The sequence below is a fragment of the Erpetoichthys calabaricus genome, chromosome 4, assembly GCF_900747795.2.
Source record: "Erpetoichthys calabaricus chromosome 4, fErpCal1.3, whole genome shotgun sequence".
Lineage (NCBI taxonomy): Eukaryota > Metazoa > Chordata > Cladistia > Polypteriformes > Polypteridae > Erpetoichthys > Erpetoichthys calabaricus.
This window is the reverse complement of record NC_041397.2, coordinates 305,334,705-305,353,213: the sequence shown is the minus strand read 5'-3', so window position 1 is coordinate 305,353,213 and position 18,509 is coordinate 305,334,705. Positions and strand designations below refer to the sequence as shown.

The following is an 18,509-nucleotide window of genomic DNA, read 5'->3' as shown; positions in this document are numbered from 1 at the left end:
ATTACAGGGGTGTCCCGAACGGCCAAGGGCCATGGCTGTCCACCACGATATATATATATATATATATATATATATATATATATATATACTGTAATATATAGTACTGTATATAGATTGTTTTTGCACCTTGTATCAAACAGTAGAACTTTGCAATGCTGTGTTATATGTCATCCAAACTTGGCATAATGTTAGCTGACAAACTGAGGCACAATAGAAAATCAGTTCCAGGGTTGTGCATCATCAATTGTTTTGATGATGTAGTGTAAAATCCATCCATCCATCCATCCATTTTCCAACCCGCTGAATCCGAACACAGGGTCACGGGGGTCTGCTGGAGCCAATCCCAGCCAACACAGGGCACAAGGCAGGGAACCAATCCCGGGCAGGGTGCCAACCCACCGCAGGACACACACAAACACACCCACACACCAAGCACACACTAGGGCCAATTTAGAATCGCCAGTCCACCTAACCTGCATGTCTTTGGACTGTGGGGGGAAACCGGAGCGCCCGGAGGAAACCCACGCAGACACGGAGAGAACATAAAATCCAGTATTTTGAAAAGAAATCACTAAAGAGCAATTTTATTTTTGTGTTTTATTTAGTTAATATGAGTGTAAACAGAGGTTTTAACAGGGCAGCCTCAGACTCCACATTCTTCTTCTTCTTCTTTCGGCTGCTCCCGTTAGGGGTCGGCACAGTGGATCATCTTCTTCCATATCTTTCTGTCCTCGTCATCTTGCTCTGTCACACCCATCACCTATATGTCCTCTCTCACCACATCCATAAACCTTCTCTTAGGCCTTCCTCTTCTCCTCTTCCCTGGCAGCTCTATCCTTAACATCCTTCTCCCAATATACTCAGCATCTCTCCTCTGCACATGTCCAAACCAACACAATCTCGCCTCTCTGACTTTGCCTCCCAACCGTCCAACCTGAGCTGACCCTCTAATCTACTCATTTCTAACCCTATCCATCCTCGTCATCCTGTCCTCAGACTCCATATTAATACATAAAAATTAGAAGCAATGAAGCACTCCAAAATTTAAATAATTCTGAAACAAAAGAAGTATTACAAAACAACAAATAAACTGGAAGACAATTCATGAAAAATTTTTAAATCCTAAAAGAAAGTGGTTAAGATTACGCTCAAATATAGAATGGCCAAAACAATTATCATGGGAAAAAAAAACAATTAATGAAAATAAAGAGGGACAAAAGCAAATGGTGAAACTCCAGTATTATCCCAACCTTGGTTATTCCTGCTTAGTGTGTTGTTACTGTGACCTTTAGCAGGAGAAATGGCATGAAAAAAATTAGGAAGATAAAGATAATTCATCAATTTGTGCAAAGGGTTACACAAACTTTCTTAACTTTCTCCGTTTTGTGGAATCGTAAGGCGAACAACCATTTTTTTTAACATATTATCCAAGTATTCTTGCTTTAATAAATAAAAAATACAATTTATTCATGGCACAATAATAACAGAAGATAGGTATGCGCAAATAGAGCATATAAAGACAGGATAATAAACAGATAAAATCAAAAGTTTTTAATCATTTAAATACTTTCTTTTAAACATTTGAAGTGTTATACCCACTACTTTTCAGATATTTACAGTTCCTTTATTACATAGGCAGAATAATAGTATGTGATTTCAGAAATGGCAAAAACCCCCTCATGCATAAAAGGTTAAGATGCCACCTGGGTGCCAGCCCAAAGAGTTGTACCATACATGGTTCACTCGGAAAAAGCCCCAGGGAATGACCTGGGACATGCTGGATGGATTGCATCTCTCAATTGTCCTTAGAGAATCTAAAGGCCATGTCACATCAGACAACGTTTCCAGTAATTTTCAGTCGTAGCCTTCATTAACATAACCTTAGAAACTCAGAGGTAGTTATCGGGATTCTCCCGTGAAGGTAATGTGACATACCCAGTGACTCATTCCAATTAATCTTCAACTTGTATTTTGTCATAGAGTTGGGCTCTGCATGCGTGAGAGTGGACAACCAATGAGCATTCACCCATTTGTACAATGCATACAATGTGGCGATAAGGAATAAAGAATGCAGGTGTTTTGGACCTCACAAACAGAAGAGAAGTTCATCTGTCTAACGTCTTGTGTTTTACATAGCAAAGCAGAATGGGAAAAAGAAAAAAGGGCAGAGTTTGCTGAACTTGCCATACCTGTTAACCCTTAATACAGCACAGGCTTCGTCAGACAATATTGGCTTTCACAAAAGTAGTGAGCTCGATTTTGCTTAAAGGTCCTCACGCAGTCATTAAATTCGGCATGCCTTGGGATTTTCAGTCATGCAAATTTGTAGCAGGGCTACATAATAATAGTGTTTTGTCTTGGTAGAGTAATATATTGCTCTACTTTCCCCTATTGTATTATTAATATGTAGCCTTTGTCAGAATGCCTAATCTCACAGACTTACTACTGTTTATAAGGTATTATAGTATAGTATATAACTTCTCCCCACCTTCCCTTCTATATCTATAACCTCAGGCAATTAGATGTAGTAAAAAGACAAGCAGGAGTTAAGTTACAATTTAAACAATGTATTATTGGTAATCTGTGGTGGGTTGGCACCCTGCCCAGGATTGTTTCCTGCCTTGTGCCCTGTGTTGGCTGGGATTGGCTCCAGCAGACCCCCGTGACCCTGTGTTCGGATTCAGTGGGTTAGAAAATGGATGGATGGATTATTGGTAATATTCATAAATAATAACAATATGCAAAGTACATTTGAATATTGCCATACAACATGATAAATGGTGATGTGTAGTTTCAGGCGGCACACAGACTTGTTAGTTACTTAATGTCTCTAGTTAAAGCATCATTCAGCTCAGCTTTCTTCAGAACAGGCCGTAAGCCTGCTCAATATGGCTGCTAAGCTGTGGTCTTCATTGTGTTGTCTTTATCATCAGAGGTTAGTAAGAGATGCTTCTTTCAGATGTTAGTAAGAAAGATAGTGTGAGGTTAAACAAGTAACTTTATAGATGTTCTGTCCAACTCCTACAGCCAATACTTAAAGGCTTCTGACACAAGCCAATTCCAAATAGCCATACTTCAGACCAAGGGGGGAATAGAACATCTTAACACCTGCCACCCCCCTCAAACCATATGTTAAAGTACACCTTAGCGTTCTTGCGGGGGTTCAAAGACTTTAGCAGAGAAATACTAGCCAAACTGGTTTAAGGCACATCCTCCCCCAACTCTGTCGTAAAATTCAAAGAGACCCATTCCTAAAGGGGGAGAGGTGGTAAACACTCACTAATGTAAACCTAAATTACATTGCTTTCCCTAAATTACAAATAAAGACATACAAAATATTTATCAAGTTATATGCAGAATCTCACATCACAACAAATAGTATGTTCTATGTTTGTGCTGAATGCTTTTTGTTTTCATCGTCACGTTTACTGTCCATTATATGTACGTCAGTAAATGTTGTCCCCGTAAGTGCAGAGGGGAAGGATGATGGAGAGAGACCACAGCCCCGAGACAGAAATCACCTGTTTGGATCCACCTGTTACATCTGGGACATTCTTGTTATACTATGTGTTTTTATTTAATGTCACCGTTCTCTGTGCCCACTGTTATGGATTCCTTCATACAGGCAAACCAAGTATAGGTACACAGGGGCACAGCAGCAGCATTTAGAATTGCCGAGCCAAGCACAGGACTAGATAGCCACAGACAACTGGAGAATTGAATAGTCAGCCTAAAGACAGACTAGTGTATATTTCTGTCTTCTGTCAGCACAGAAACCTCTCCTTGTTGGGAGAATGGGAACTATATATGGGCATTGTGCTATTCCTGTATGTTTGAAGGTGGGGTTTTGAGTACTGTCCTGTCCTTGTTTGGATTGGAGCCAAGAGCCTGCACATGGACCAACCTGTATTTAAGAATAGACACCTACGGCCAACACTTTGAAGCTTCCGGGCGGAAGAGTATGTCTTCCGTCCGAGGCCGAGTAGAAGATTATGTCTTCTGTCCGGCTAAAATCCTTTCAGCGTGGCAACGAAAGATGGCAGGCTGCGTAGGTCGAGCCTCCCACATGCTTGATATGTCTGTCATAAGCTTCCCGTTTGTAATGCCGCGTGAAACCGTCAATAAAGAGCTAGAATTATCCTAATTTGTCGTGTAAGCTTGTAACCGTCCTTTTGCATGCTGGGTGGGATAATATCTTTTTAATTTATAATAATTTATAATTCAGGTTAATTAAAATGCCGCAATTGAAAAGAACACATTTCCAGAGAGCTAATGCCTCTTAAGGAAGCAATTCTATATTTAAAAAAGAGGAGCAGAGGCGAGGGGAGGTGAGGAGAGAGAGAGAGGAGACAAATCGAGAGGAAAAGAAGACAATTTAACCGATCACTTACAAACTCATCACTGCCGATCATTGCATCATTCCACTGCCTGCTTTTTCAACAACTGATTCTACATCATGACAGCCAGAGCCAATAACCCCAGGGTTCGGATTCATATCAGCCATTGCCAGGACTTTTTACAGTGAGGTTGTTTTGTTGTTGGGAAGGAGCACAATATCACTACAGTCAGTTTCAATACCACTGAACTTTATTTTGGACTCATTTATCACCACATTTTCAATTGCTGTGTTTATCCAATCTGTGTTTGTATTTGTGTTATGTGCTTTTGTTTATAGTTTAGGGGCAAGGGAGGGATAATGTAAATATTTGTATATTTGTATCTCATATAATAATTAGTCAGTGGTGTTTTTTGGGATAGTGGTGTTTTGCACACACACACACACACACACACACACACATATATATATATATATATATATATATATATATATATATATAGTGAATAAGGCGCTATATAAGCGTCTGACCCGGCACAGACTCACACTGAGACACGTATAAATTGAACACAACTCTTTATTTTCTCTTCAGCCTTGGGCACGTCTTCCCCGTGTCCCACAGGCCCAACACAGTCCCACAAGCACTTAACACAACACAAATAAATCATTTTTTTCACCTGTGGGGCACGTCTTCCCCGTGAACCCCACAGGTATAACACAGTCCCAAAGTACCTCTTTCTCAAGACAGCAATCCTTCCGTTGGCACCACCACTCCTCTCGGGCACCTCGTCCTCTACCTCCCGATTCTGGCCCTGAGTGGTGGTTGCTGGCTTCTTTTATGGCCCTCCTGGGAGTGCTCTTGGTGCTTGCTCATCTGTTCCCAATTGCATTCCCATGTGGGGCCCATGATTAGACCAGCTGGGCTTAACTATCTCTGCCTCGCCCCCTGGCGGCCATCCCAGGTCCCCACAGGGTTGGGAAGAACTCCATCTCCCATGAAACCCTGTGGGAAACTGAGCCATCATCAACCAGGGAGGCTGCCACCAAGCGTCCCGGGGGAGGTATTGAGGAGTCCATGGCTGCTCCCCTGGAATACAACTAGAAGGGACGTCTTGGCGCCGGGCATGAACCCTGGCCATCCTCCACAATATATATATATTATTGAATGTTTGTCTGTCTTTTCATTTTACAATATATCAGATTTTGATTTTACATATCCATTTATTATTTTCTGATTATTTTGTTGTGTCGGGAAAAAATAAAATGACTTATAAGGAGTACGGCTTGTTATTAGAGCAAGAAACCTCAGGTAATCCAAGGAATAAGTCTTGGTAGTGTAGTGGCCAGTCTGGGTAAGGGGTCAGCAGTTACGAATTGAAATGGTAAGGCAACATGAAAAATGGTCACTAGAACAATAACATTTATTTATATAGCACATTTTCATACACATAATGTAGCTCAAAGTGCTTTATAAGATGGAATAAAAAGGAAGTTAATATATAAAACAGCTTAAGCAGTCCTGAAGCAATCGGAAATTGTTATGATTGGTGATGCTGACTGCAAGAAGAGAAGTGAAAAACAAACCATAAAATAGCAAATATTTCCATTAAACATAGTTTGAGTACAGCTCAAAGAAAGACAAGGAGCATAGAATAATTAAACAACAAACCAGTTTAGCAGTTACCAGAATCAATTAACAGGATCAAAACAGAATTATGAATCTCAAATTACCATTAGTAATCACAAACCAAAATAGCTTATCTAAAGGCCTATACCAAGGAAAAGTCCAGAGACAACAAATTTAGAACAGATATCACTAAGTAGCTAATTGCAGGGTTGACCAATGCAGTATGTTTAGGTGCATTTTCAATTAAATCTTTGCCTATTCCGGGATAACGTGAATGTAACTGGTGTTTTCTCTCATGCAGCGCGTCCAAGAGTTTGTGTTTGAGGCAGCTGTGTGGTGGAGAGGCAGCTTAAGGGAAAGAGATTAACTTTTCTATTAAATCTGGAGGAAGAAGCTTATACAACCTACCATGCAAGTTTAACATTCATCTTACATAACATCAACAACCAGAATTAGATATGCTAATACATTTGTTGTCACTAACAAAACCATTTGGGTAAAATGTCAACAGCCAACCAACCACTGACGAACAAATCTAGCAGTGAAGTCTGAGGTGGTTTGGCCACGTGTACAGAATGGGCACAAACAGGCTACCACACAGACACCTCTGGAGACAGCGACCCACCCAGTGGAGGATACAGACTGCGCCCAAGAAAATGTGGACAAAAACAAGTACAGAAAGATCTGAAGATGTGACGACTTGACCTAAATGGACCTTAATTAGCCTTGGAACTACACCTTTTTATATGTTTCTTTCTATGGGTTGAATAGAAAAGCTCAACTCCTTCCCCAAGCTGCCTCCTCACTGGACTATAAGTTCCAAGTAGTGATATTTAATGTTAATATCATCACCTCAAGGGCTAGAATCAATGATTTGTTCAGTAATCTTCAGGACCCATGGGGTCAAGATTTCACTAGCACATACAAAAGGAAAGGACTTTTTATGTTGAATTTGAATTTGAACTTGTTCCTTAATTTAGTTCCCTTGATTCATTCACATCTTATGGTATCCAGGTTTACTGCAGTTACCAGCTTTTGAATTTTCATATGGTGATCATCTCTTGCTAGCATAAAGTACAATATTTAGAGAGTTTGTGATCAGTTAACTCTTTTTTTTTAATTGACAAGACCAATATGTTGTGTTTATGTATGGTCTCCTTGGGTTTTGCACCTTGACTTCCTTTACTTGGTATGGACTCTATGTGCAGCCCACTCCGAAATTTGTTGTAGGCTGTCTTCCACTGCTGACATCTGCCAATGGGATTCTGTTTGTACAGTAGGTCGCTCCAGTCAGTCATTAGGTGTCAGATCTATAGACGATGAAATAAACCACTACTTACGCACCCAAGTATCTGAGGTGTATTAAGGGGGTCTCGAAAGGGTCCCAGAAATTGAATGCCAAGAGACATCAAGAAAGAGAGAGAGAGGCCTACTATAGCACTTCCTGAATAGCTGAGGTTTGGGCTGGATTTTAGATTGAATTTGAAATTTTATCTGAGAGATGCTGTGAAAGTCTCACATTCCATGGCAAAGAAAAAAAGAGGGCAATGCCAATTTGTCCTGTTGTTTGATTTAAATGTACAGTGCTGATATACGTATACCACGCTGTATTAATTTCAGTTCCACTACTCCTTTTATCTTTATTGCTGAAGAGTTTCTGGAATATTTTTCTTCCCAGTAAAAATCACGTAAATTTGACTCTTTATTTCCTTATTCCTGAAGCTGTAGATTACTGGATTCATCATAGGTGGGACCACATTGCCAACTATTATCATTGTATTGTACACTTCAGTGGTCATATTGACTCCAGTACCTGGCAGAATATAAGTAGCCAATAAAGGGATGTAAGCAAGCCCTAAAACAATGAGGTGAGTGACGCAAGTGTTGAAGACTTTACTGTTTTTATTAACAGAGTTGATTTTCAGTGCCACCAAAAAGATTCGGAAATATGTGAAAAGAATTAATATCAGGGGGCAAAATCCTAGCAAAATTACTAAAGTGGTCAAAAGCAGCAAGTATTTTGGGTCGTCGTTGCATGCTACTTGGACCATATTAGAGTATTCGCAGTAACAATATGGCAAAACATTGGTGCGACAAAAAGAGAGCTCACTGACAAACACCATAATGGAAATGTGCAAGAGGAAAGCAAACACGGGTAATGATAATACAGCAATCCACACAATTTTTTTTGTGACAATTAATGGGTAACGAAGTGGATACATAACTGCCACATAACGGTCCAGAGCCATAAACGTTGCTAGAAGAGATTCCATTAGGTTGATATTCAACATGATATACATCTGTATTAAACAAGCTCCATACGGTACTAGAGAGAAGTCGAACTGAAGAATAGTGATGAGTCTTGGGATGATGGTGTTACTGTTCACCAGGTCTATCACTGCTAAGGTACTAATGAAGATGTACATGGCAGAGTGGAGATGCTGGTTCATTTTTATCACCACAATCACCAGAAGGTTTCCAAAAACTGAAGCCAGGTAGATCATGAGAAGGGCGACAACAGTCAAAGTCCTCTGATCCGGCTGGATCGCACAATGCAGTACAAAATCTGCTGCAGAAATGCTGGTGTTGACCATTATGTCAGGTTCTCCTTTTCACCTAAAGGGTCAAGAATAAATGTGACAATGGCATTATATTATATTATATTATATTATATTATATTATATTATATTATATTACATTACATTATATTATATTATATTATAAAGCTAATAATATGAAGTGACTTTCAAATGTAGACTGTCTTTTGACTAACACTCTAAATTTACTAAACAAACTCTTAACATTTTTTTTTGTTTGTTTGTTTTAAAATTACTGAAATCAAAATAGTTTTTTAATGTTATGTTGTTGTTAGGAAAAAATCTTGACAAAATTGGAACCCTACTGTTTACATAGGTATTCAAACCCAGTGTTGCAGAAGTTGTAATTTGAAAAGCCGTTACTTAGTGAGGATGTACTTGAAAGAATCCAGTTTGTGTCCACCATTGATTAATTAAAATATTGTTTACATTTCACAGATAAAATTCTCTCCATTAAGCTGTGTAATGGACAGCCGGGTACCATGCCCGGCAGGGACGCCCCTACTGCATCTGTTCCGGGGGGGTTACCATGGACAGCTCAATACCTCCCCCGGGATGCTTAGTGGAAGCCTCCCTGGCAGACGATGATTCCCCAACCTGGCGCATGGCTCCATGGGAGATGGAGTCCTCCACAGCCTGGTTGGGGGCTCGGATGGCCGCCAGGGGGAGCTGCATGGAGCCTGCAGCCCGGCTGGTCAAATCTTCAGCCCCACCCGGAAATGCAATTAGGGCCAGGTGATCAAGCACCTGGAATGCTTCCGGGTGGGGTATAAAAAAGGCCAGCCACCACCACTCGAGAGCCAGAATCAGGAGGAAGAGGACGAGGTTGCCTGGGAGGAGTGGTGGTGCCAAAGTGGAAGGAAAGTGTTGTTTGGTGTGCTATATTTAAGTGCTTGTGGGACTGTGTTGGGCCTGTGGGACACGGGGAAGGCGTGCCCCACGGCTGAAGAAAAATAAAAGTGTGTTTTATTTAAGTACGTGCCTCTGCCTCAGTCTGTGCCGGGCCGGGCGCTGTATAGTGCCTTTCACAGCGGTCATTATAAAATATGTGAATTTGAAAATCAAAGTTAAAATAAAGACTAAACAACATTTCAAAGAAGTCAGAGATAAAATACAATGGGCACTTCTGGTTCAATTATCAGGAGGACATAAGAAGATATGCCAAACCAACCAAACTCTGCCTACAAAAAGTTTTCTCGAAGGAAATTGATGAGAGAAAAGGCCAACCACCACTTTAGAGTTCAGACTGAAATAAAGGTGCAGCGGTCAACCGTATCGAGAGCAATGCCTAATACTGGACTGTAGAAAAGGGTGAAAGAAAGGCTGTTGACAGTTTGATAAAAGCATGAGCTAAACCAGATTTTGTTAAAAAAATTACTACATGCTAATATTAAAGAACTGGAAGTAAAATACAAGTTGAATTACAAAATAACAATGTTTTTATTAACGAGTACTGCTTCAATATAAAACAGTCATCACAACAACTGAAAGGTAACTGATCAAGTACAAACTTAAAAAAAATATAATAAAACTCCACTGTGGGGAAAACTTAAATTTCCAAAAGCAAAATATTCATAATAGGTGATTAAAAATATAGAAGACAAACCTGAAAACGTTTGCCGCATAAAACTGAAAATTGCATCATCTTCTACTTTCCACCATTATTAAAAGTGTGGCCGCTGTGCTCTAGTGGTCACAACTTCACATCCTCATAAAAACCTAAAAGTACAACCTGATTGGTTATGCATTTACACCTGGGGGGGATCTGAGTACCCCAACTTATATGTGTTAGCATCGCATACAGGATGTGTAAAGCCTCGTTTGAAAAACAGACTATATGAATTGCCTCTTTTTAATACTTGAAAAACTATACTGCAAATTAACAAACTGAGGTACGCAGACATATGCTTTTGTATGCAGTACGGTAATTACTGACTACATTGGGCGACAGCAATTTAAAGTAGTGATGGAATCAGAAGATGGATTGGAAGAGCCAAGGTCTTAACCGGGAGGACAGGAATCAACTCCACAAAGGCAAGGGCATGAAACAAAATTACACGTCGAGAAATGTAGTCAGTGAGTCAGAAACCAAATTATTTTGCGTAGCCAAAATGCAAGACATAAATCACAGTCAAGAAAGACAAAATTGTTCATAACCTCAGGTTTATTTAACAATAATTAAACTAGCTCTTCTTTTTTTGTTGTGATTTATCCTCAAATTTGGACAGGCTGGTAGTGTACAAGCTTTATACTTTCATCGCAATGACATCACGCTTTGCATATTCCTGGTCGTACTACCTAGCAAAAGCCTGTCAACCCTGCGTCACAAACAGCAAAAAGTGGTGGTGCCCATAATATAGGCAAAATCGTGCATCAGGAAAGTAACATTTTCAAAAATGTCCTTAATCAACAACATGATCAGACCATTAAATTAATTGACCTTTAAAACTTCAAATACAATATCTCCATTACATTTAGATTTCAAGAAAAAGTTGTAAAAGCACCATGTTATTTTAAGAGATTTGGCAAACATCACTGGATAGCATTTGTAACCTGTGGATGAGTTTTCATTTATGTTGGATATCATAGCCCATTCAGTTGCTCATGTCGAGTTTAGATATTCTCAGAGGGCTTCCTAAAGTTGCTCTGGTTTAACACCAGAAAGGTTAACTGGTGGGTCTAAATGGACCTCAAGTCAAGTTGGGGAACATGCACTGGTACAGTGTGTTGTCGCACCCACTACACAACGAAACAACTCAGGATCCCGGTTTGCAACCCCCCAGGCAGACACGCGGTCCAGTCCCACCCTCCGGAAATGACCCTCTATCTGTCACAGCCAGGTGTTACGTGGGCGACCCCTTGGCCTGGTCCAGCCACTCTGGTCCCCTACAATGATGATCTTACGAGCTGGATCACCCTCGGGGAAATGCGCCACATGGCCGTAGTGCCGTAACTGACGCTCCCTCACAATGCAGGTAATGTGCCTCATTCGAGACTCCATGAGCAACACAAAGTCAAACCAACGGTACCCAAGGATTTTCCAGAGAGACACAGTACCAAAGGAGTCCAGTCTTCGTCTCAGGTCACTGGATAGTGTCCATGTCTCGCAACCATATAGCAAGACAGGAAGCACCAGGACTCTAAAGACTTGGACCTTCGTCCTTTTGTGTAGATATCGGGAGCACCACACACCCATTTCCAGTGACCTCATGACCCCCATGCTCTCCCAATCCATCTATTGACTTCATAGGAAGAGTCACCAGAGACATGAATGTCACTGCCAAGGTAAGTAAACCTCTCGACAAGGTCGACACTCTCTCTGCAAACAGACACACTGCTGATGGCCGTGCCCAAGAGGTCATTAAAGGTCTAGATGTTGGTTTTTATCAGGACCCTCACAAGCCCAGACTCCTCGCTCAGTCTCTTAAGCACCCCGATCAGAGCCTCCATTGACTCCGCGTAGATCACAGCATCGTCAACAAAGTCAAGATCCATGAATCTTTCTTCACCAACAGATGCCCCACAGCCGATGGACCCCACAACCTTACCCAACACCTGGACAATACGAGCATTAGACAGAGTAGGAGCAGAACCCCAGAATCAACTGGGAAAAACGCAGAGAGTCTACCTCCACTCTGCACAGCACTCACAGTACCAGTGTATAGGACGGCCATGATATCCAGCAACCTCGAGGTGATCCTGTAAACCCTTAGGTTGTCCCACAGGGCAGCTCGATCAACTGAGTCGAACGCTTTATAAAAATCGACAAAGGCTGCAAAGAAACTCTGCCGATATTCGCATTTAGATGGACCTGCCATAAATAATTGTGGTTATGTGTATGGCGTTGTCCTCTGGTGGACCACTCGTCCATCCAAGGTTGTGCTGTATATTGTCCAAAATCCTGATTAGATGTTTACACGTATAACACATGCACACCTATGGATCATCCTCTGGGCTTCTCTAAACCATGTGGTACCACCCAGGGTTGAGATGGGATGCTGTCGCTAACTATTTCCTCTCCTATTCTTCCAACAGCACCAAGAAGATGCCTTCTGAGGGCACCTGACTTGACCCCTCTTGTTTTCTGGCTATATATCTTGAGGTTGGCGGAAGGAGGCGTCACTCTGCAAGCAGAGCATGACACAAGCAGAGCTCCTGTGACAAATCCTGAATTAATACGAGCCTGACTGGGTCTGTTTTGTTTGTCACATTTTGTTACCTTTGCACTGCGGGCTCCCTGTATTTTCGTTAAAAGAACCTTGAAGTAAATGAGGATGGCCGATTTGGTGCCCCAACATTTCCTTGTCAGGGACTTGCAATTCATCACTTGTCCACACTGCAGATTACGCTTTGTTCAAGTTAAAAGAAGAAGTAAGGAGTGAGCAGGTGGGTTCATTAAAGGAAACTGAATGTGTCTTTTAATGTTAGGTTTTACCCTTTTCAAGACTATCCAGTACTATAGCTGATTTTTGCCACTGGTGAGCTATCATCCTTACATTGTGGACACTTTCCACGTGTTTAGTTTGACATTACTTTGGTCTGTTGTATAAAACAAAGGCATCTGCATTTTTTACACCCATTATTTGTGCATTTATGTTGGCATGTGGTGATCTTTACCTTATGAGATTCAACCAGCACAGTACACACACACACACATATACAACACACACACACACCTATATATTCTGGATATCCTGGATTTCAGTAAGTCACCTTCACTAAAGACATCTGCCTAATCAAAAAACATTTGTACACACCGACCCAGCAGTGGCCTGGCATTCTGTCCGGTGAAGAGCTCTTGTGTTGCAACCAGTGCTAAAGGGAAATGACACCCTGTAATAAAAAGAAAAAGACAGGTTAAAAAATTGAAAGATGAAATTAAATATCCATCCATCCATCCATTATCCAACCCGCTATATCCTAACTACAGGGTCACAGGGGTCTGCTGGAGCTAATCCCAGCCAACACAGGGCGCAAGGCAGGAAACAAACCCCTGGCAGGGCGCCAGCCCACCGCAGGAAATTAAATATCTACCTTTCAAATGTTATCATTATGTTTTTGGAACAGTACAATGCGGGATTTGAGTTTATTACTATTATTATAATTGGACGATGAGGGGCTGGAGCCTATCCTAGCAGCAAACACCCACACTCACAAAGGACACATGATGTTTGAGAAAACACATAGTTAATGAAGGAAAAGTCACAGAATAAAAGAGGGACATACAAATTTTAAATGGGCTATGACCAGGCATGGGACTGAAACCCAATGTCTGTGAGCCACTTGGCTATTCTGCCGCCTATGAGAAGTTTAATTCTTTTTGTTAGTATACACAAAACAAAGTGAGGTTTAAACTGTATATCCCTGGACATGACACATACATTTGTAGATGAACTTAAACTTGACTGTATATATTGTTACCGATCGTGCTGGGCCTTAACCCACTTGGCCGGTTCAACCACGTGGAAAACAAACATCTTTTAAATGTGGAAGAAAAACTCTCTATTTGCTTAACTGCTTGATTCTGCAGGATCAGCTAATTGCACGTTGCTTTGAGGTTTCAAAGCTAGCTTACTCACCTGCTCTTCTGTTCTTTCACTGTCCTGTGTAGACAGTGCGGCTGTTTCTCTACAGCTGAATCCCACTGATGAAGACACCTTCGATGCCTAATCTGAATGACCTAATGAGAAGGATTTAGGAGTCATAGTGGACTCTAAGCTATCGACTTCCCGACAGTGTTCAGAAGCCATTAAGAAGGCTAACTGAATGTCAGGTTTTATAGCGCCTTGATGTGTGGAGTACAAGTCACAGGAGGTTCTGCTCAACCTTTATAACGCACTGGTGAGGCCTCATCTTGAGTACTGTGTGTAGTTTTAGTCTCTAGGCTACAAAAAGGACATAGCAGCACTAGAAAAGGTCCAGAGAAGAGCGACTAGGCTGATTCTGGGCTACAGGGGGTGAGTTATGAGGAAAGATTAAAAGAGCTGAGCCTTTACAGTTTAAGCAAAAGAAGATTAAGAGGTGACATGATTGAAGTGTTTAAAATTATGAAGGGAATTAGTCCAGTGGATCGAGACTGTTATTTTAAAATGAGTTCATCAAGAACACGGGGACACAGTTAGAAACTTGTTAAGGGTAAATTTCGCAGAAACATTAGGAAGTTTTTCTTTACACAAAGAACCATAGACACTTGGAATAAGCTACCAAGTAGTGTGGTAGACAGTAAGATATTAGGGACTTTCAAAACTCGACTCGATGTTTTTTTGGAAGAAATAAGTGGATAGGACTGGCGAGCTTGTTGGGCTGAATGGCCTGTTCTCGTCTAGAGTGTTCTAATGTTCTAATGTTCTGAAAAATAAAGCTGGAGCATGACAGACAACTAGGGAAGTTGCCCAGTTTTCTGTGTGTTCAAATAAAAGCTCCAATACTTAATAAAGCCTGAATCCTGTTCATCCTAGTGCCTGCATAAGGTATAGATCTTCCTGCTCAGTTCTCTCCTACCTGTCTTTTGTGCAACTCAGAGGCCCAAACGCCTGAGAGAGAGAGAGAGAAAAAAAGTCTATCCACCCTAATAAAAGGACAAGAGCCCGTGTGTCTATGCATCTGTGTGTCCGTCTGGTTGCTATGTATCTGTTATATGCCATTTGGTTTGGGAGTGCTATTGTTCATGATACACCATCTATTTGAATGACAAATGCAACATATTTTATTACTGGTCAGCAACATTTCTTGACACACTTCTGCTGAATGATTCTTTGTCTGAAAGTCCTCAGTGTTAGTGTGTCAGAGAGAGGATGTGCAGCATCGTTCATAATGACTCTTAAGTATTTTAATTCTCTCCTTTGATACTCCAGGAGGTTTTACATGAATTAGGCATATAATTAGTAGAAAGGTAGAGTAGTCTGTATTTAAAGTATCATGTTTTAAGTTTCTAAACATGAGACCAATGATAAGGTCAGATGGCCAATTTCTGCCAGCATGGTAGTACAAATGTCCTGTAACTTTTACTGTTGAGTTCAACAGATTCCAGTCATGATGCACACCTCTAATGCTCATCTTCAGTCATTAACGGCATTATTCGTCACATACTATAAGAGATGAAGGTGTGTGTGTGTCATAATTTACAATGCTATAAATGATTAACTAACTACAAATCATTACAAAATAGTAAAGTCTTCCATAAAAAAAATCAGTCAGAATCTTGGAAAAATACTAAAATCGAACTGTTAAGAAATTTGTTAAGAGTTGGAATCTTTTTTTAACGACTCTACAACTCTGATATATCCTATATTCAATTCAAATTATTCTCATTGAGCTCATCTCAAACATAATTTCTCATAAAAAGGCTGTTTTTTAAAAATTTTTTAGTTTTTATTCCACCACATAAAACATTTAAAAACACACAAACTATTACACTGAAGAGATAACCATACCTACTTGCTGTTTATTTTCATCACTTTCTTGTCTTTGTTTTCAGTACAATGTTTCTTCTTTGCTTGTTATTTACAGGTACACTTGTGGCACTACAGACAAGAATGGCTTAAAACTCACATTTGCTGTTAATAGTTACTGTAAGCGTTAGTTTCTCTAATGCTTATGCCAGAAAGCTTACATATTACTCATGTATCGAAGCATCAAGATAAATATAAGTGGATAAACAGCAAATCTCAAAGAGAACATCATTTTCTTTCTTGACCGTATTTAAATATTATTAGTCTTTCTGGGGGAAGACGGCTGTTTCCCCAGGAGGTGCAGATGCAGAAGAGTAATTACAGTTTGTCCCAAGCCTCTCGGTGCTCTTTAGTTTTTCTCTCATATTTTCTCCAAAACACATTTCATTCCCTGCCACTAAAGAATTGTTTGAATTTTGTTTTATGTTGTTTCATGAATTGAGGAACCTGATTCTGAAAGTGTCCCAGGAACTAGGTGTCGCTCAACCTTGAAGGATCTTTTAATAATGATTACCATCTATTTATTAAGTCCACCAAGTTTAATCAATTACAGTAAGGGAGTAAGCATTAAATCCTGATTCTCTTGTAAAATTACATATTTTTCATACCTCAATGACAAATGTATACTTAAAAAAAGGTGGCTTGGTGGCAGAGTGGGTAGTGCTGCTGGGTTTGATTAATTACACTTTTGGAGTAGATAGCAATGCATATAAATAATCAGCAAAGCTGAGGTTAAGTAATGTCTGTCATGTCTCAGCCAGGATTCCTCCCTTGTCTGGGGTTCAAATTCATGTTTTATGTCTGTTTGTGATCATTTTATCTAACTTAATGTTACTTTTGTTGATTATGATAGATAGATAGATAGATAGATAGATAGATAGATAGATAGATAGATAGATAGATAGATAGATAGATAGATAGATAGATAGATAGATAGATAGATAGATAGATAGATAGATAGATAGATAGATAGATAGATAGATACTTTATTAATCCCAAGGGGAAATTCACATACTCCAGCAGCACTTTACTGATACAAAAAACAATATTAAATTAAAGATTGATAATAATGCAGGTAAAAAACAGACAATAACTTTGTATAATGTTAATGTTTACCCCCCCCACCGGGTGGAATTGAAGAGTCACATAGTTTGGGGTAGGAACGATCTCCTCAGTCTTTCAGTGGAGCAGGACGGTGACAGCAGTCTGTCGCTGAAGCTGCTCCTCTGTCTGGAGATGACACTGTTTAGTGGATGCAGTGGATTTTCCATAATTGATAGGAGCCTGCTGAGCGACGGTCGTTCTGCCACAGATGTCAAACTGTCCAGCTCCATGCCAACAATAGAGCCTGCCTTCCTCACCAGTTTGTTCAGGCGTGAGGCGTCTTTGTTCTTAATGCTGCCTCCCCAGCACACCACCGTGTAGAAGAGGGCGATCGCCACAACCGTCTGATAGAACATCGGCAGCATCTTATTGCTGATGTTGAAGGACGCCAGCCTTCTAAGGAAGTATAACCGGCTCTGTCCTTTCTTACACAGAGCATCAGTATTGGCAGTCCAGTCTAATTTATCATCAAGCTGCACTCCCAGGTATTTATAGGTCTGCACCATCTGCACACAGTCACCTTTGATGATCACGGGGTCCATGAGGGGTCTGGGCCTCCTAAAATTCACCACCAGCTCCTTGGTTTTGCTGGTGTTCAGGTGTAGGTGGTTTGAGTCGCACCATTTAACAAAGTCCTTGATTAGGTTCCTATACTCCTCCTCCTGCCCACTCCTGATGCAGCCCACAATAGCAGTGTCATCAGCGAACTTTTGCACGTGGCAGGACTCCGAGTTGTATTGGAAATCTGATGTATATAGGCTGAAAAAATGTGCACTGTTCTTTGTGTTTTTGACTTTATTTATGTTTATAATCTGCCTTTTTTGTGTTCCATGCGTTTTGTGGATGGTCCCCCAAAAGGCGGGGGCCAACTGCCAATCACTGGCAGGAACTCCCCTCCACACTTTAAATCCAGAGGGTCTCCCACAGTTCCTGGTGGTTCATTTTGAATGGGCCTGGGAGTGATGAGTTCACTTGTGTTTTGCTGTGGTTTTTGTGATTACAGATTAGTTGACCTTCTGCTCCATTCCTTTTCTTTAAGTCTTTGGACTCAGTATTAGGAATTGGTTCGCTCGGAGTGCCTTGTGTTTCAGGCAAAAGGTAACTTTTTTTAAATCGATAAAAAGAACTTTTTAGTCCCCAGTGTGGGATTTGAGTTTTTATAGAAGCTCTTTAGCTCTTTTAGGGCCGATGTCGACTTTTGTTGAAATTCAGGAGTAGAGGATGGTAATCAGCTGTAAACTACGACAAAACTCACCATGATGTTTTAGTTCGACTATCTTTGCAAGAAGGAAAATTAGCTTTGTTGATCTGACCTCGATTCCCTGCGTGTTCATGAGTAATAGCAAAGAGCAAACAACCCTTATGGCATCGACATCTGGCAAAAGACTAAAGCG

At 40.6% G+C, this 18,509-nt stretch overlaps 1 protein-coding gene across 1 annotated transcript; it reads right to left on the bottom strand.

Annotated features, from left to right (window-relative positions):
- Window positions 1-7,603: 7,603 nt before the first annotated feature.
- On the bottom strand, window positions 7,604-8,557 carry LOC114641211 (olfactory receptor-like protein DTMT). Its single transcript, XM_028790299.1, has one exon. The coding sequence runs from the start codon at window positions 8,555-8,557 to the stop codon at window positions 7,604-7,606; it is 954 nt and encodes a 317-aa protein (XP_028646132.1).
- Between the last annotated feature and the right edge of the window lie 9,952 nt (window positions 8,558-18,509).